We start from the raw sequence: 21,162 nt of genomic DNA, 5'->3' as shown, positions 1-21,162 counted from the left end.
TTTTGTATAATACAAAGAAGGAGTCAATTGAAGATTATAATTTTTCGGTAAATTAACATTTATTTACACTCGTTAATTCAAATATTTTTTTACTTAAATTATACCACTGTTTTGAAAAAAATAGTTAATTGAGGTGAACAAAATGAAATCCGACTGAAAATTATGAAGGAAATGAATTGAATCTTATTAAATTTTAGAAATAAACACAAAACACGTAAGTTCTCGAAGAAGCTCGCGTGGCAGTGTTCAAGTAGCAGAACTATTTGAATTGCTAGCTCTGACGTCATGCGAGAAGAGAGAAATGTGTACAAGCCGACACTTGGGCCGATCGTGCCTCTCTATCGCTTGTTCCGCGCTCTCGCTTGCACGCTCAGGCTCAGGCGGAACGTGACACTTTTTCGTGCATGCAGCCGGTGTTCATCGATTTATAAGACGTTATCACGTCAAAAAAAATTAAAATAGTTGAAGTAATAGTTTCAATGACTTAGAAATCTCTAATCAAAAATTCTCTGCTACAAATTTTAGTCCATGGTATTAAGTGTATCCACAAAAAATTTCAACCTTCTACGATGAAACTTATTGCGCAAGGGATGTTTCGAAGAAATCTTAAAAAAATACATAACTTTGGAATTACTTGATCTATTGAGCTGAATTTCGGATCAGATTCTAGTTTTAGGATTGTAAATAACTGGTCCAAATTTCAAAGAAATTGATCCAAAAATACGGGACTTTTTTTTTCACCGATGTCACCCCCTAAGGACAGGTCTAATAAACATGATACGTAATTTAATAAGGTCAGTATAACACTTGCAGTCATACATGATTCTTTTACATAAACGTATTGACAACGTCTTCGATTCTCGAGGCGCAATATTTCCCTTCGATCGAACTTGCTGCTGGTAAAAATTATGCTCTTGGTTTCGTAGAATTGTTAACCTTCAATTCCGTTGATGTCAGTCAAAATAAAATATAGCAGATAAACTAGTCACCATATCTACCAGTAGCTACGAAATTGAGGATATTGAAAAGTACGTTCTAACCGTGTTAAAAATACTAATATTGTAATCTGCATCAAGCCCAACAATAACACGTTGTGCAGCAAAATCAAATGTAGCCACATCGTAAATTTTGAACCGGTTAATTCCATAGATCAAATTCCAGATTCACACCACGTGTATTGGCCGCTAGAAAAACTCACCAATCAGATATGTCTGTAGCTATTCTTAAGGTGTTGTGAGTCGAATGTAGCATTACAATCTATGCCTACATAATGAGCGCAAAGTGCACACTATTCACGAATTTTTCCCGATTGTTTCACCGGGATATAAGATTGTGAATTGCCAGCGCAAATCATTTACCTTCCGATCACCATCAGAACCATAGATCACATACAGCTTCGATTAATTGATAAATACGGATACCTAGTGAATGTCCGTAGTAAAGTTATAACTATGAGACTGCACATCAAATTGCAATAAAAGATGGGCATTGTATATGAGAAGGCTAAAAATGGATATTGGCTAATAACGGTATTGAAGAGGCTCAACCTCGGGATGAATTTTTGTCTTGTCTTCAAAAATAACCCGTGGTCGGCTTAGTGTGTATACCAGCCCCCTGACACACGCTGCTAAAAGTGGTTCGCAAAATGTCCCTCGATTCTGCCGCCAATTTCCACCACTAGTGGCGCTAGTAGTTACCTGACGAGCTTGCGCGCGGTCAGCGAAGGCAGCGAACGTGTCAGAAGTCTACTAGCGCTACGTAGAGGAACTAAAAAACGGGGACAAGACGCGTACAATTTTTTAGTATACGAACATTGGTGAGTGTCAGGGGGCTGGTGTATACTATGTGAAGCGGCTTACCACAAGAGCTGTTATAAGAAAAAGTAGGTAATATAAAAACAATAGGTGATGTTCTAATAATCTGTGACAATCATGCTGGTGAGAACATAACGTCAAATCAAAACGTAAATGGTGACAAAAGAAACTATCTTCTTGATAAAATAAAACAGAAGATTAATCAAAGAGCGCTTACATACAAACTGAAACGAAACGATATTAACCTATATAAGCATCATAAAATACTTGAGTTGTACTTATCTAACCGCAAATTCCAAGACAAATTTCTAAACAAGATAAGCGACTTAAAAATGTAACCACACGCCCTGCCACAGGGATCGCTCCTGAGACCGATCATATTCAACTTATATGTATCCGACGTGCCAAAAAAAGTAGCCATGATCTCGCAATACGCTGACAACGTGTGTAAACAAAACAGGAATTTTTCCAAACCAAGCTAGGTCAAAAGCGATGCGCACAACATAGAACTTTACTGAATACTATCATAAATGGGCAATGAAACGCAACGAAGGAAAAACGCAAGTGGTACCTTTTGGCAGAAAATATCACACCCGAGAACAACGATACTTCAAATTTATGGACCTGGCAACGAAAAAAGATACATTCGTACCAATAAAAAACACCTTAAAATACCTTGGAATAAAACTGACTCGAACCATGAGAGTATACCCGCTATCAGCAAAGAGGCTCAACATCACCAATTACATCATCATCTGCCCTCAGAGTATCATCGAAAAACAGAACAACATCGACCTTTATATCTACTATCGCATCATTAGAGCATGCATCCTATCATTCCTCGATTATAGGATCTTAAGCTTGCTATCACTGTACTGCGAAAACAGCCTCAAAAAACTAGTGGTGACATACAAAAAAGCATTGGAAAACGCTGCTGCAATTCCCAACGGAGGATCTCTAGCTAATACTGAATGATAACCATAATTGCCTGCCATTCGGCAGGCCCATACCTGAACTCGGTACCCAACGACAATATACAAGAATTTCAGCCCAATTTCGCGGAAAAAACATGCCCCCCCTTCCCCGCACGCTAGCAAACCCCCTAAATTCACTGAAAATGATACTCCATCATCATCCCAACCTAGGTTAGAATAACCCCCAACGAACCTCACAGTCAGTCAATAATGGTAAACCGCAAAGAAATACATCATGATTGAGCGAATCTCAGAAATCAAAATATTCTACGTAATGACCAGTGTATTAGAAATCTTAGAGTTTCGAACACAGTATATACCTGTAACTAGCAATACATGAATAAACATATTTGAAAATGAACAATGAGACATTTTCGTGGCACTTAACCATTCATGCAGGAATACATTTTCTGGCATTATTCTTGCATGAAACAGAAAAGCATTGAATATTTTTACTCAGCATTGTATGTACAATAGTGCCGAGCGCGACATTTTCACATGAGTGATTCGTAAGCCTTGATAATATTCGTTGAAGACTGACTATTACCTCTTCTTAACAATGAAAAATTTTATTACCATGCAGGTTTAAGACCCCTCTACAATTGAAGAAACACGAAACTGTACACACTGGAGCAAAACCCCATCAGTGCGCAGTTTGTGGTCGAACATTTAGAGAAAAAGGAACACTAAGAGAGCATCACAGGATTCACACAGGTGCAATGCCGTTTACCTGCGAGTTTTGCGGCAAATGTTTTCGATTTAAAGGAATATTGACTGTAAGTTGTAAATTATCAACAACAAAGGAATCAAGATTTCAGTTTTCGCATAAGTTAATATTTTATTGAACAATACACTTGGCCAAGTTCACAGTTGACTATAAATAATTTTTTTAATGTTGCAGAAACTTGACTAAAAATACATTATACTGTAATTTGAAAAGAAATTATTGGATACCGAGGGGTTATCCACTTGAACTTCATAATATTTATTTCGATTCATCTACTTTGATTTTTATCGTACGAAGTAATTTCCACCGATTTCCAGTAGAAATCACTAGAAATGATGTAAAATCAATCTTGATGAATTCAACCAATTAGGCGTTTAGCGCAAGAGTTTCAACGTAAACCACGCGATTTCTACAACCTAAACGTGTGACTTCAAGTGTTTTACAATACTTTCGAACTGTTTCAGGTATCTAAATAGATTCTCCGGGATTTTAAGGAACATTGAGACCATTTAACTTCCTGATAGTATCACTGTATTTTTGAAGTATTGTGTTCACAATTTGCCCGAGTGAATAGCCCCTCGCGCAAAATTTTTTTCCATCTTGTCACTTGCAAAATACCATCAATTAAAGAAGAATATTAAAAATGAGTGAAGTTGAAGTTAGTAACGTTACTGTAACCATGCACGTTTAGGTAACACCGTTATTTCGCAACTTTAGGATTGTCTGAAATTTATAAAAAACAAAACATACTCATAACTTGAAAAGCCAATTTCTCGAAAGTCATTCTAAAATTGCACCATAAAAAAGTTATCTCTGATGTGTCGTGACGTTAAGAAATTGAATTTTTCAAAATAGGTCAGCTGGTTGTCCTTAACATTATTGCACAGAAAGTGATTCAATACAATTCAAATGCATGCTATGTGCAAAGACTGCATAATGGGGCATTTCTAGTAACATTTACATGTTCAAATACTGAGCATTGTCAAAATTTAGTCCACTATTATCTCCATTATTCTACCTAAGAATCAGGCCACACGCATTCTTCATTTCATGTAGTTACAAAAATGTAAAGACCTTTCAAAATATAACTTATCTGTTGCCAGAAGTTCAGAACTTTTCAACCGTCTGAAGTTACTGAAAAGCTCATATCATAGAATTGACAAAAAATATTCTGTGTAGAACAATATTACAAATAGTAGGTAAAATTGAGGATGATGGGCTTAGACATATCATTTCATATGGAATGCCCTATTTTCAACATACTCGAAAAACGAAATGCAATTTTTGGGTAGGTACGTAAATTTGCCCTTTGAATATACAGTAATAGACATGTGAAGCCACGCACTTCTATCGCAAATTTAAAATAAAAACGACGCGTAATCAAATTAAGATCAGGAAAGAGGGAGTTTCTGTCATTTTCAATGTTCGATTTTTAAGTTTAACCAGGTGATTGGAAATAGATCATATATACTCGCGAAAAAAAGTGCCCAAACTGTTAATGGATCATATATGGGGCGGTCTCATTAATTCATTCACATCACATTCTTGCCAATAATAGGATTAAATAGTTCATGGTAAACAGGAATTCAGATGTACCTTAGTTCACCATTCGTAGTTAAAAATTTTGTACTACTCGGTCAGAATTTCGAGTTCCACGATGCCAATTTTTCCATACGTTGCTAATACACTGCCAAATATCCTGCAAAATTTACAGCGAAATCGAAAGTGGCGCATTGAAACAAAAAAAATAATTTCCATAATCTTTCGGTGAAAATAGCCTTTATGATGCCGTCAAAAATATAACATATATTGCATTGAATAGTTCATGTGAAAACAAAACTTTTTTGTATTCAAGTTTGCTTTGTTCGACTTTAATCTTCCATAATATAAGAGTGTAAAAAAAAACATTGCCGAAACGAGTAAATTAAAAAAGCTGAAAAAATTCACAGAGAGTACCTTTAAGCAGTACTACTATATAACCAATTATGGAACAGATCCGAGAGGATAAAAAAAAAGTGGCCGAGTTGGTGGAGACCGTCCCACATGCACTTTTTGAATAACTCTAATATTTCTCCATGGCTTTGTACCAAAATTGGTACACCACTGTTTTGGGGGTCGCTGAGTTCAGATTTGAAAGCAGAATTGCAAAATTCAATGTGAGGGATTCAGAATGGCAACGGCAATATTTTAAATTTTTGTGTGAGTAAAAAATGTTTCAGTCAAAAGTTGTACGATTCAAAACGGGAAAAAAGATGAGAGATTCAGAAAATAGTCGGAGCCCACATGTAGTGGTGGGCTCCTAGGGACATTTTCTGGCAGTTGCGATTGGAATTGCGTCGGCTGCTCAATCAGACAGTAACTGTCAGCCAATAAAATTCGAATGACTTGACTTACGCGCATAAGGTGCGCACTTTCCTCATGGTAACGGTATGGGAGTCGGTCTAGGGGAAGGGCTTGGATTAGTTTTTGAGAGGTATAATTATAAGTGACTCGTGCGAAAATTAGGATCGAAGTGGCGAGTTTAAAGGAATGTAGAAGACTGCTAGTTGCGAGTTAGTGTTGTTTTATTCACTAATACAAAGCAGGATCGGTGGGTTCGAGTAAAGGTTCAAGGATGACAAAAGAGTATTTATTTTATTAACACACAGACAAAAATCTCTTAACTGAATAGCGTTGACTTGGGTGGAAGTACAAAACCCCCAAAAAAAAAAAAAAAATATCTCTAGAGCGGAAGCGTTTTACAAAAGTTCCCTTTGTTGGTGGCGCGCTCTATTGCCATGTCCGTCCAACCTGGACTTTTAAGGTTAATTTTCAACAGTTAGAAATGAACCTGCTGAATCGGCGAAGATAAAGCGAGGATATAGGGCGTAAAGTGACTATAAGATTCTGGGAAAGGAAAATGAGGTCTGCAGGACGTAACAATTTTATTAAATCAAAATTTTCTTATTTCAGATATTTTAAAAAGGGTGGTTGTTTATTTTATCGAAAACTTAAAAAAAAACTTTATTCGTAAACTATATGTACGATAACAAATTACGTGCGGTTATAAATCACTTCAATAAACTTTCGAAAACATTTCCGCGTACTTCAATGCACCGTTGAACTCCCATTTGACATTGTTTGACTGTGGATCGTATAGCACTCGGGATAGCGCGACCCGCGTTGATAATTCGATAATTTGATATTGCAAGTACGGTTTGCGAACAACGTTTTTTTTGTTAAAGTTTCTGATAAAATAAACAAAAACCTTTGAAAAATATTTAAAATAAAAAAATCTTGAAACAATAAAACTTTGAAATGAAGAACTTAAAAAATCCAAAAATCTGTCAGATGCACGCCTCTGCGAATCCTGCCTAACATGCAAAACTCATGAGTCAGGGCTCGTGTCTCATCACGAGTTGACTTTAGGTGGTAAGTATGTAGTACTTTTCGATGCAGAATTTGATACCCTTTTAGATACCGACGAAAAAAATATGTTGTTTCATTTAAAAAAACCAAATTGACTTTCGTCTGGCCTTGGCGAGTTCACTTACGGAAAATCTGATACTCATCTTCTTTCCCGCTTCGAACCTACAACTTTTGTCTAGAACATTTTTCACTCACGCTTTTGGTTTTCGAGATATTTGACTGGATAGATTGAAATGAGACACCCTGTATAACTAAAATCAAAACTGAATCTGGCCAACTAACCAGCTAGCCGGCTTCTCACCAATGCCAGCCTGATGCCAATATAAAACAAAAAGTAAAATAACTTAATGACTAGTCTCTTGATATGTTAGGGATCATTTTTCATCTTCAGGGGGTGGCAGATTTATATAATAACTAACGCAATGGAATCGGAGACCCCAAGAACCCCTACAGGTACACCGACTTTGAACATAAAAACAAAATTCATACTGAAACTAAAAATTTACCTCGACTCTACTTTCACCCTCAAGGAGTGGCAAATTCCAGAAATAAGTTCTGAAATGAAATCAGGGGCCCAATTAAACCCCGGGTACTAATTTTGGTGTATTAGCTCGGTTGTATGTGGCTACTAGTATTAGCGTAAAAACTGAAAAAATTCGTACCAGTTAACGGGTAAAGCTTATTAATTTGGATACAGTGTTTTAATTTGTATTAATTGAAATTATGAAAAAAATTAACTGAAAGTGGTTTTAGTAGCTAACAGGCCACCCTGTTATAAACCTTATAGCATAATTTTCTTGACTTGAAAATTGTGTGTGATTCGGTATGAGTTAATATAGGTTTTTGCAGACCCACAGGCGGCAACACACGGGTGAACGTCCGTACAGTTGCTTGGAATGTCAACATCATTTTACGAACTGGCCGAATTACAATAAACACATGAAACGAAGGCATGGTATAAATACGTCACATACGAAGCATCTTCAACAACCACAGCAGCAAATCCAGCAGCAGCAGCATCAGAATAATTCTCCGGAAGATGCCATGACCATAGTACAACATGGAACACCAACTTCTATGCAGGTAATAACATAGCTAAATTAAAAAGAGTGTTGGCAAAACAAGGCGTTTACTTTGTGAAATATTTCCATATCATATTTACAACCGAAAAATAAAATCACCTTAAATATTTATTTTCAAATGTTGAATATAGAAATAATTGACACGTATTGTTTTATTTCAATAAGACATGCAAACATTCGGAGTTATGAATTCTTGAAGTTTCGCATTCAGAGCAAGCAAACTTTTTGCGAATGATTCTAATGTCTAAACAATTTCATAATAAAAAACGAAATTTTCAGAGAAACTCGAGAATCACTCAAACTGTACATGTAGCTATAAATGAAAAAATATATATATATATATAATATAACAAATATGCAATTGTATAAAACAAATATCATTTGCAACAAATGGACCTCTTTAAAATAGTTTTTTTTTTAACTATTAACTCTCTAATACATGTATCTTTTTTTCTACCATCTAACTCATGAGTGGGGTTCCAAAAGCAGCAATGGGACTCGAAATAACATAAATCTTTTTATTTTTTAATAAGGAAACGAATGGTAAAAAGAAAATCTAATTTCATTCAAGTTCAGTTGGTGAAACTACTGAATTAACTACCAAAAAGTGCTATAAAAACGGCAAACACGTCATATTTCCAACAAAATCTCATATCTTTTTTTTTAAATATCCGATTTCTAAATTTGAAAAGTGATTTTGGAGAGGATACATCAGATTAACAGGAAAAAATAACTATTGGCAGAATGGGAGAAATAAAGAATATGAAAATATAAAAAAAGTCATTAATAACGTAGAAAAAAGTGTTTGTAAGGGGTTTTCGTATATTTTCAAGTTCTTATGTTTGAAAAATAGTATATAATTGGTAATAATTAATTGAGAAATAAATCGTATAACTCATTCGACTGCAAAAGCGTAAAGGCAGCAATGCAACGCTCGGTGCTCCTCACAGACGCCTAAATTGTACATTTGTAACATTTTCTGCATAAGAAAATAGCATACATTTTATACAAAGCGTCCGAGATCACGGAGAAAATTACTTCAGTATATGAAATATATGGCTTTAGATAATACATATATGTAACTATTGATGCTTAAATTACGTAATAACTTAACGTAATTGTTCTGTGCAATGGCCAGTGAGCAACTGATCATGGTACCGCCGCGACGGCATAACGCCCATGATATAACTGTGGTCCTTGCTAACAAGAACGCGGCATCGAGCTCTCTGTATACTTACTCGAACGGTAATAATTAAGAATTGGTCTGGCGGTCGGTCGAGATAGTCCAGGGCATTTAGATCAAAATCAGCCGGAATAAAGAAATTTTTGGAGACAGCAAATATCGAGATGCGGTTTTCTGCATTGTGTTCAGGAAGGTCTCAGGAAACAAATCTATATCGTCTGGTGGGGCCATTTTTCCAAATATGCATTTTGCAATTGCATAATTACTTGCAATATTATGAGAACGACTGGAAACTAGGAAAAATCGTTCGGGAATCGTTACTCGGCGGTTTTTCGGGATGCTGAATTCAATTCTGACGTTAGAATTATCTGGGGGCATTCGGGGTTGGCTCTGCGGGGGCGCCGGGGGGTGATTGGGGGAAAAATTGCAGCGTCCATGAAAACAAACGAAAATCGTTACTCGGGGGTTTTGGGGATGCCGAATTCAACTCTGACATTAGAATTATCGGGGGGTATAAATTATAAACATTTTAATTTAATCTTGAATCATATTTCACATATTATAAACAAATTGCTTCCGGCTGCTCTACGGCTAAAATCACAAATTATGAAAATAACACTTTATTCAAATGATAAATCGTAGGAGTTTCTATTAATATTGAATTTAGCATCCCAAAAAACCCCCGAGTAACGATTTTCGTTTGTTTTCATGGACGCTGCAATTTTCCCCCCAATCACCCCCCGGGCGCCCCCGCAGAGCCACCCCCGAACGCCCCCGAATAATTCTAACGCCAGAATTGAATTCAGCATCCCCAAAAACCCCCGAGTAACGATTTCCGAGCGATTTTTCCGAGTTTCCAGTCGTTCTCATAATATTGCAAGTAATTATGCAATTGCAAAATGCATTTTTCGAAAAATGGCCCCACCAGACGATATAGACTTTTTTCCTAGGACCTTCCTGAACACAATGCAGAAAGCCGCATCTCGATATCTGCTGTCTCCAAAAATTTCCGATTTATTTCCTATCTTCCCTGGACTAAGAAGTCTACGGGCCGGGAAGTTGTAAATACACTCCTCGCGCGAACCTGTACGCCGCATCCACGGCATCTGGGAAAACGGGCGGTTAGCTTCTTCGAGAGAAACTGTCCCTCTGCTGTGGAGAAGGTTTGTGTGTACTCCTTGCACATCCTTATACGCTGGCAGTTGAAGTGGTACGAGAGGTTCAAGTAAACAGTAGATGTTGACCCAGGTGCTTTCCGAGGCACAGCAGGATTTGCACACCAGGTAGTCGGTAGATAAGGTGATTGGGAGAATAATTCGTAGTCATCAGGGTTGATATTGGGCTCTCGGTGGTCGGAATTGTTGCTGTCCTGGTACCTTGTTTGTTTGCGCCGAAGCGTGAAACACAGAGTTGACAAAAAAAGAATTAGTAGTAGTTTACTATCTATTTTTTACCGAGTTCGCTTGTAGTACCCTGCCAGGGATACGTTTTCCAGGAGTTTCATCAATTGTGCGCCTTTGTGACGCGTCACGGCGTTCTGAAACGCCACGTTACAGTACATAATTGTCGGCGCGTGACGATTTGAATACAGTATTCTGAGCTGTATTCACCCAAGCTAAGTTTACCGTATACAATTAGAAATCTACACCTTTTGTTAATAGGCGGCCTAGCGGGGGATGCGAGACGGTGGTACCCGATATCAGGGGCCTCGCTCGAACGTGGCCGCAGTGAGAATACAGTGAAACCCCACTTATACGTATTTCAAGGGGTACGCTAAAAATTACGTATAAGTGAGAATATCGTACAAGTGAAATTTCGAATTTTGGAATATACATATAACCCAATTTTGTATGTTCCGAAGAAAATCAAGGTACATTTCGAGGTTAGAATCATACACCCACACACATTATTGAATGAACGAAACTCGCCGCAATTAATCAGTAATATGTATTTGTATTGTACATATTGCACATTTCTTACATTTGTACTATGTATCATATATATTATTTAGTCTTAAGTACGGATTAAAAACAATCACAGTAAAATAGGAACAAAAGTCAGATAAGGAAAGCTGATTCAGTTATTTAGGTTTGAAGAAGCTGTCAATGGTGGCTTGTTTCTTTTCTGCCAACGAGCACTCGTACATGAAACGTTCGTAGTCACTGACGAGTTGCATGCCTTTACCATCGATAACCTTGGACATTATATATCGCTTTGTAATTTCCAGTGCCGACAAAGCTTCACAAAATTTCACCGGGACTTCTTTGACAGTTTCGTCTATTTCGTCCGAATCCCCGTCTGAGTCTTGTGCAAGAATTTCAGTTACAATGTCATCGTCATCCTGTACCGCGCATGTACTCAAGTCTTCATCGTAATGAACGAAATCCTCGAACTGAAGCCCAGCACACACTTGTGCCCAATCTCCGGGCTCTTCGAAACCCTCAAGCTCATTCTCTTCGTTAGAAGAGGCATCGAGATCATTCGCCTTTACGACTCCTGCATTTTGAAAGCACTTGGCAATGGTGTCAGACTGTACTTGGTTCCATGCAATACCGGTCAGTTGCATTGCCTATAGACAAGAAACAAATTCCAAGATTTAAACACTGCCTAAACATCACGTGTCGGAAACATTCTTATTTGAATGCATAATACCGATTTTATAGGCCTATGTGCTTATGTTGAAAATTTCCAAACATCACGAACTCACCTGCAGAACATGCAAGTTCGGCATCGTTTCTCCCGCGTCGAGTGCTGCGACTGCCCGCTGTACCAGCATCTTGCGGTATTTGGCCTTCAAAGCAGCGATGATTCCTAAATCCAGGGGCTGCAGATGGCTTGTACAGCACGGTGAGTCTTAATATTTTTAAATGAAAAGTTCGAGGACCCCAAAGCTACGATTGGGAATTTGTTATAAATCGTCTCTATAATACATTTTTCATTAACTTGAAATAATCCCCTGGGCCGTTTTTTTTATTTCTTAAAAATTCCTCAAAATTGCTATGTATAATAACTTAAACGCTAAATAAGCTGGTTCATCCTTATTATACGAGTTTGAATAAGTATTTAAGTAAGTTAAAGTACTTGCAAATCGTTATTATAATAGTAACATGAATATTTATCCTACTTTACTATTTATCGATATGATAATTATTTACTTTATCGATCGTTAGTAATAATGCACCTTTAAATAATAATTCAACAGCGAACAAAATAATCTTATACGGAAGTGCAGGATTTAATGGGAATTCGAGTAAAACGTTACTAAACAAAGTGGATCTCTTACGTGAAACTTGCACAACAACCTGTAATTTTTCTTGTATGCAATTTGTTACTTGTTTTGACAAGTTCAAAGAAGTTGTAAATTCTTGTTTTTCGATTGATTTAAAATCGGATTACCTTGACAAGATTGCTGTTTTCAAAAAAAGCTATTTAGATTTAGAGATTAAAGTTACTCCGAAAGTTCACGCCGTTTTTTTCCATATTAAAGATTTTTGCGAAAAAAACAAAAAAGGATTGGGATACTACTCAGAACAAGCTGTGGAATCAGCTCATGCAGACTTTAAAAAAATATGGATTAAGTATAAAGTGAAAAAGTCACATCCTAAGTATGCAGAAAATTTACTCAAAGCTGTTCGGGAATATAACAGCAGACATCTTTGATTTGCAAATACTTAAAGTTATAAATATTCAAATACATTTTTTTTAGTTTCTTGCTTGAATGAAATTTACTATGTTTTCTTTAAATTTTATGTAACTTTGAGTTTTTTTTAGTTCAAAACGTACTAACAACAAAATACATACACATTGTAAGTTCGTGTAACTTTTTTCAAATAAAAATTTCTTTTTCAAAAAAAAAAATTATTTTATTAATTTTATAAATATGACTAGTTTTTAGTGATTGTTGAAAAATACTTGAATAAAATATTCATGTTACTATTACAATAATGATTTGCAAGTACTTTAACTTACTTAAATATTTATTCAAACTCGTATCATAAGAATGAACCAGCTTATTTAGCGTTTAAGTTATTATACATAGCAATTTTGACGAATTTTTAAGAAATAAAAAAAACGGCCCAGGGGATTATTTCAAGTTGATGAAAAATGTATTATAGAGACGATTTATAACAAATTCCCAATCGTAGTTTTGGGGTCCTCGAACTTTTCATTTAAAAATATTAAGACTCACCAGTTGGCCGGAAAAAAAGCCAGTTCAATGTTGCTAAAACGGAGTGCCGGGGGGTGAGCGGCACAGTTGTCAAGCAACAACAAGACTTTCCTCTTCTCACGACGCATTCTGTTATTCAGCTTATCTAACTGCGACTCAAATAATGCTCCAGTCATCCATGCTTTTTTGTTTGCTGCGTACTCTGTAGGAAAGCTTTTTACGCCTTTAAAACAACGCGGCTTCTGTGATTTCCCGATGACCAAGGGACGAAGTTTATCGGAGCCATCTGCATTCGCTGTTAGAAGCACCGTCAGTCTCTGTTTACTCTGTTTCCCTCCGTGACAGGGGTCTCCTTTTTCAGCCAATGTTTTAGATGGTAGGAGATTGAAAAACAGACCTGTCTCATCGGTGTTGTAAATATCTCGGAGATCGTAGTTCTTTATGATTCGAGGCAAATCGATGTTCTTCCACTGCTCTACAGTAGCCTCGTCGACACTGTTAGCTTCCCCGCAAACACTTCGCCGGTTATGCCGCAACGTTTTTTAAATTTGAACACCCAGCCAGCCGATGCTTTGAAGTCAGCAGTTACATTTAATTTTTTTGCAAAAATTAAAGCTTGCTCTTGCAGCATTGGACCACTAACGGGTATGTTCGCGGCCCGTTTTTGTTGGAACCATGTGAGCAATGCTTTGTCCAAGTCTGAAAATCGGCCCTCTTGAGTTCGTGTTCTTTTCTCGCCTAAAGATCCTGCCTTAGACGTACTTGACCTAATGTCTGCCGAATTGGCGATAATTGTCATCAGTGTTGAATATGGAAGACCGAGCCGCTTTGCAACACTGATCTTCGGTTCTTGTGGGTTATCATGTACTTCCTCTAAAATTTCCAGCTTCTTCTGCAGCGATATTGCTTTTCTTTTCCTCCCCCCTGCTGGATTTGCCATGACGTACCACGATATTGGGTGACACTACACACCAGAACACGCCAGAACTTGTTCGAGACAACTTATACGCGAATACGCATAAATTGTAAGCCGCGGCATCTAGCGGTTGCGAAGCGAAACATTAGGCTCAGCCATCTAGCGGTAGGATAATGAAATACAGTAACGCGAGTATCCATCAGAAAATCAGCTGTCATAATGACGTATAAGTGAATAGAAAATACCGTTCGGGAACCGAATAAGTATTCGTATAAGTGTGAAAAACGTATAAACGAGAAACGTAGAAATGAAATCTTTCTACATGGTTTATATGCGGAAACCGCCGGGGCCAAATGAATGTTACGTATAAACGAGAAAAACGTACAAGTGCGAATCGTATAAACGAGGTTTCACTGTAGTCCAATTTTGATATTAGTTAAATTTGAGATCTGGGGCAGAGAGGTGTCTCGTCCAGGAGCTGGAACCGTAGTAGCTTGTGGATACGTTCTCTCCCTGTACGTCGCTCGGGTCTTGTGTGAGATTACTAACACCATTGCAGTGTAATAATTTTTGGTAATCTGAATTGTTGGGTGCTAACCTGTGTCAATATAATATTTTGCTATTGAACGATGGCCTCTCCCTTGTCTTGGAACTCACCCTCTCATCCGTCCCCGACATACATGTTAGGGTGGTACAAGAAATTTTTTTTCTGTTTTAATCCCCTGCGATGTTACTGTTTGATAGAAAAAAAATCTTCCCAAAAGATGAGGCCCTAACTCAAATCTAAAAGGTCACGCATTTCATTTTTATTTCCTGTTCCTTTAACGCTATAAGATTTCAATGTTCGCCAAAAGTTAAAATAGTCGTAAACTTTCAACAATTTTTAAATTCATGCATAGATCCTTGAAGCTGATTCTTCAAGCTTTCCAAATCTATATAACAAAGTATAGTTATGATCACTAGAACACACATTATAGTCATCTGAAAACTACCGATTCTCACCGAAAAAGAAGAAACGAAAATCGGTAGTGTTCTAATGATGATAATTATGCTTTGTTATAAAGATTTGGAAAGCTTCATGGATCAGCTTCAAGGATTTGTGAATGAATTCAAAATATACCGAATAGTTTATGAATATATTAACTTTCAGCGAAAAGTTAAATTTTCCCATGTTAAATGAATGGGAAGTAAAAAACAGATGGATGATCTTTAAAACCTGAGCTAGAGAGCTCATCTTTTGGGAGGATTTTTTTTCTATTAACACCAGCATTTCAGGGGGTAAGAGTGAAAAAAATGTATTTTTTTTCGTAAACCACCCGAATATATACGTACTAGATTATTTCTTATATGAAATTAAAAAGAAAACATATATGATAGAGCCTGTTAAATCGATTCTAAATGGTGAAAAAAAAATTCCTTAATTTTTTCAAATTTTTATTTCATTTCCCTAGTCTTTCTGTTTAACCGGCAAGTTTCAAATCATTCAAAAATCTGCTCATTCACCATATTTTGTACTGAATTTTATTTCAAAGTTATTCGTGGGCAAATAAAATCCATAAGATCGAATATTGAGTGAGATTTATCTTCTTTTCAGTGAAAAAAAAAAAATCGAAAAATTCTGCGAAGAAATTCTTTAAAAGCATTATATTTATTTGATCTATCAAAAAAAAAATCATTCCTCAACATTTATCAGAAGTCCAATTCATGTTTTCAAAATTCATGTCAAAAAATTTGATCCTCATTTTGACAACGAAACCAACAGTTTTGGTGTAGTATACAAGATTAGATCAAAGTTTTAATAAATTGAACTTTGATCTTGAATCACTTGTGAACGAGTGGACTAATCAAAAAATGTTTTCAGACCTTTTTTGTAGAACGTTCAATTCTATACAAAGATCAGAATAGCGCTTTTTTAGTCGATCGGTCGTTTAAAAGGTATAAAAATCAGAAGAAGCGAAAATAATTTTTCCCATGTTATTTTTATGGGAATTAAAAAAAATGCGATGAGGACTATTTTAATATTAATATTAAGGGCCCATTTTTACACAGTCATTTTTTTACACCAAAACGAAACTTTTGAGCCTGTTTCTGAGCCGACTTCCGAGCGGTTAGCGGCGACGCGCTATGAGCTGAAATTCTCCATTGCCAACATAATTGACTAGGGAGAAAAATAAGATGCACTTAGGTTTCGGCGCAGGACATTTTGGTGCAACCATATTGACGCGGAGACGTTTCGAGACAAGGCGTTTTGACTCAAGGACGTTTCGGCACGGAGATATTTCGACATGGGGACGTTTCAGCCCGGTGGTTTTTCGAACTTATTCTAACATTTGGGCATCGCCAGTCACCTTTCGCGTTTTTTTGCACAGGATGGTGTGTGTGTTTTCGGATATGCCCCTCTCATATGGAGGCCGACCTTATTCAATCATCCCCGCGCCAAAACGTGACCGTGCCGAAACGTCACCGCACCGAATCATCCCTACGCCAAATGTCGTCACACCAAATCGTCCCCTCGCGGAAGTAGGCGCGCCAAAACAGCCGCGCCAATAAGTCCTGCGTCCGGAAAAATAAGCAGTTTTAGAATCAATATCCGTGTGTGTATTAGACGTATGTATGTTGCGTATCACTGTTTATTATGTCGAAATGTTTTACTTCTGTCGCGTGCGGTTACCAGACATATGTTTTTTTCCAGCCATTACAACGGTGAAATTATTACTCTAAAAACTATCAACATTAATCATTATTTATCCTATATATTGTGTTTTATTTACATGTCACTTGTGCTAATGATTTTCAGTTTACATATAAATGTAACGATGCGATCCAAGGGTGACCTGGATCACTTGAGAAATATCGAAAGTCACGGCGTCAGACTTCATACGATGAACTGCAAATGTTTTATGCGTGGACAAAGGTTTTAATTTGTTTGATGCAGATATCTTCAGGCTCATCACTTCTTAAATTTCGATGAGATTTCATTCCTCAGGAGAAAACAGAAGATTTGCTGAATCTGTCGGTAAAATAAGGCTCATCTTTTAAATTCTGTATCACTTGTTCCTTGCGCCCGATTTGGTTTAAACTTTCAAGACCAATTGTCTACATCAGAAAAAGTATTAAAACGCACTTAACCATTAAATAAGTAGAAATTACAATTTTGATTTCATTACTCATATAACATCACATGAACCTATCACTCACACATTTAACACATTTTTTCTCGTACGAACAGTGATTCGGTTTTGCAAAAGTCTTGAGACTAATGGAGCGAATCGAAGGCACACTCTTTAGAATCGATTTCCGTATAAAAAAAAACTACAGAAATGTTTGTTTTGAAACAAATGTAGATAACTACCTCAAAAACGGTGTTTTTAAAACATACGCCTTTTTCATGCTTTAATTAAATTTTTTGAATTCGGAAATATTTTTATTGAAAAAAGCAAGGATTTTTTACTGGAAAGTATATGTTGAAAAAAATTTGTTTCCCAAATACCAACACAAAAAAAAAAAAATAGAAACCCATAATTTGAATTTTTCAAACTTTGAATTGCACGACAGAAGTGGTGGAGTCATCTGGAGGAACGCTCAAGTGCACTTTTATACTATTCCTAATGTAGACAATCTTCCTGAAAGCTTGAGACAACTTGAGAATCCCAAGGTACAAAAGTTATGTAGAATTAAAACATGACTCATAAGCCTTTTTTATGAACATTATGGAAATGTTTCGCCAAATCTTCTGCATATTTTTACATCACCGGAAGTATGCAGGGAATATTTGATGAGATAGGCCACTCGAACCAGTCGAGATGACTCTGAGCGTGCCCAACGCTAACCGCTGTAACATTTCCCCTCACGCCCGAGGGCGAGTGGTCCACTTCAAGAAATATTCCCTGTATGCAAGTAAGTAATCAATATTATGTAACAATTACGGATGGATTTCAAATTAAGGCCATGAACATAATAGATATCCTGCTGAGTGTTATACATGATGATGAATATTACCACGAGTGTTATTTATCTAGATAAATCTGAGATTATTCTCATATGTACAATTTCATTTACGCAAGATAAAAGATGATTCCTCATGCAATTATCTTCATAAAAAATAAGGTTATCATCATTTTCACATAGATGAGCAAAAAGACAATGACAAAAACAGGGGATACTCAACAAATTGAGAAAAAAATTATTAATTCAATAAACTACTGCCATGCGGGTGACAAAAAAAGTATGTTACTGCTACAAACAATTTGTCGTTGAGGCAATGAAAAATTTAGTGGGATCAACTAAAGAGATTATGTTTTTTCAAACAGAGACAGTTTTGCTTGGATCAATTAAAATAGAATTCGTACAAAAATTAACAGATTGTGCACCAAGAGGGCAAAGTAGGTATTTTTACGCGTAAGCGTTCGCCTACAGCTCATATTGTAAATACGCAACGCGAAGACTGCCTCCATCGTGCATACGATACTTTCTGTAACAAAAGTTTGATTTACAAGTTTTTCTTTATGGTTGGGTACAAAGCACGTAAAAAATGTAAAAGTGCACTCTTACGCACTCCAATGCTCTTTCTGTGTACTGTCGCAAAAACGATTACTTTACGTACAGAACGCAGGCAAAAAAAGACACGTGAAACAAATATATAAAATATCTTTTTCATCCCCTGTAAAAATATATGATTTAGCTCGAATATTTTTTTTTCGATCATGTAGATTGCGAAAAGGTAAGACGTAGCTATTAATTATTGATGACCAGAAAATTGCGTCAGAGTTTTGACAACGAATGGCGTTACCTATGTTTCAGTAAATAGTTCATCTTATTTGTAAACCGCAAAAAAAGTTGAGGATGAAAATTAGATTTCTCCCGATGAAAATGACAAATACACTTACATTATCTCTATAAGACAAAACACGAAACGAATTGATCTAAAATAATTATTTCAGATAAAATTATTTAGGAACGTACAACACTGATCCTATCCACGTTGAAAACAGTATAATCGTAACATTAGTACTCGCTAGCACCACAGTGATGCATACAAAAGCCCTTAAACCTGAGTTATCCCCATACTCTTCAAGTCCGATAATCGATGCCAAATACCTGCAATAAAGGAATAAAACCAGAAGCGTCTCAACAACACAGCTTTTGAAATTTCTCGATCATGTTATTTATTATTTATGTTTAGGTGAGACAAGCCGTTTCCTGTACATCGATGGCGCAACCAATTATCCTGCAAACGATTCCAACAACAGGAATACAAAACCTTCAAACACAAGTACCAGTAACTACGCAAGAAACTGTGCCCAGAGAGAGAAGTTCATCCTTCTACAACGCTGTTCCTTCCGCACTGCCAAACTTCTTACCACCAAATTTGCCATACAATTTTTACAATATATCCAATACAAGTGATAGTAATCTTACCCAAAACAGGTAAAAGTTGGTAATTACGGCTTACTGTAATGAAAAAAAAATTGCGGGTGCAAAATATTGCGTAATAAGCTGAATTCGAAGAATACTTCAGATATGATTCAATTTGAAATATTATCACACTGGAATTTTACTAGCACATGACACCGTACTTTCCTTTTGTAATCGACATTGGATATGAAAATTAATACATTATAAAAACATTCTCGTTTGTGACATCTTGGTTTTCGTAATACTGATTGAGAGTGGCGTTCTAACTATACGCTGATCTAAAACAGCTTATGCTAATCAGACTGAGTAATTATTACAGACCTTTTTTTATACTGATGAGGAATCCGTTTGAAGAATTTGTCCATTACATTGAATTTTTATGAAATTTTATATTTTATTTAGTTTACAAAACTTTATTTCGGACATTCTACAAACAGATTCTAAAGATGATTGAAAATGATTTGGTCGTATTTGTGCTGTGGAAAGTAAGTCAATTTTTCTGACCAGTAGTTATTAATTAATATATATTAAGGCTTTAATTCCGTAAGAATGTTTGTAGAACAATATTCGGAAGAAAAAATAAAGAAAATAAACATTGAATTTTTGCTCGTCCGTTTTTATTTTATTTAGCGGATGTAATATGCAAAAAAAAAGTATGTATAAATTTTCGTTTATTGTGCAAGGACAAATCCTTTCCGACTCGGACGTAAATTATGGAATGTCAGTTCAAATGTCATTCTGTTTCGAAAGTAGACCGTATGTGTATTCTACATTTTTTTTAACGTGTCGATATTTTTAAATGTATGATAATCAGAATCACCTCATGGTTTCGTATGTGAGTTAAAGTTGAAGTTTCATTGAACAGTTACATTTACGGCAAATGTATACGGATACAGAATTATACATTTTCGTGTGTACACATAGCTCCTTCGTGTGGCAAAAACATTTTAGAAATATTACAACTGTAATGTTTCCCATTGCTGTAATTGATTTAGTCTAATTTTTTTCAACATTATCAAATCATCAGAATGTGCGCACAGAAAACTGACATTTGTAATGTTTTTGTAACATTTCTATTAAATGTTGATGTAATATTTATATTTCTATAATTTTTCGCAAGTGGAAAAATCGAATACGTATCAAAATTCAACAGGATGAATCTGATATGGTTCCTCTGTTTGGACATCCTGCACGCTATTCACTCAGCTAAGAATTAACACTTATTAACTAAGGCCAAAAAATGAGGCTGGTAAGTCGCCGCTAATAATAGGTATTGTGATACAGAATAAAAATCAAGATTTATTAAGATTTTTATAAATTTTTCATAGTTTAACAATAAATACTAAATGTATTCACCGTAGTTGAAACGCCTACAGCTTTTACGGTCGTACATACAAGTCCTGGAAACTGGTCGACTGTGTTCGTGATGACGAATATTAGAACTATATTTCTGTTTATGGACAATAAGCGGGACA

At 36.2% G+C, this 21,162-nt stretch overlaps 1 protein-coding gene across 4 annotated transcripts in view; it reads left to right on the top strand.

Annotated features, from left to right (window-relative positions):
* The window catches only part of LOC107228136 (zinc finger protein 37), a 185,516-nt gene extending 165,261 nt beyond the window's left edge, over window positions 1-20,255 (top strand). For 2 of the 4 annotated variants that reach the window (XM_046740059.1, XM_046740056.1), the window contains 3 exons: window positions 3,372-3,564; window positions 7,773-8,006; window positions 19,455-20,254. In XM_046740059.1, the coding sequence (XP_046596015.1) occupies window positions 3,372-3,564; window positions 7,773-8,006; window positions 19,455-19,703 (676 nt within the window). In that variant the 3' untranslated portion in view covers window positions 19,704-20,254. Of the gene's footprint in view, window positions 1-3,371; window positions 3,565-7,762; window positions 8,007-19,454 lie in introns of those variants that run through there. The other 2 variants (XM_046740057.1, XM_046740060.1) reach the window with 2 other exon arrangements.
* The last annotated feature ends 907 nt before the right edge of the window (window positions 20,256-21,162 follow it).

Source organism: Neodiprion lecontei, chromosome 5, assembly GCF_021901455.1.
Source record: "Neodiprion lecontei isolate iyNeoLeco1 chromosome 5, iyNeoLeco1.1, whole genome shotgun sequence".
Classification (NCBI taxonomy): Eukaryota; Metazoa; Arthropoda; class Insecta; order Hymenoptera; family Diprionidae; genus Neodiprion; species Neodiprion lecontei.
The sequence above is the reverse complement of the archived record's forward strand: the minus strand, read 5'-3'. Positions and strand labels throughout refer to the sequence as shown.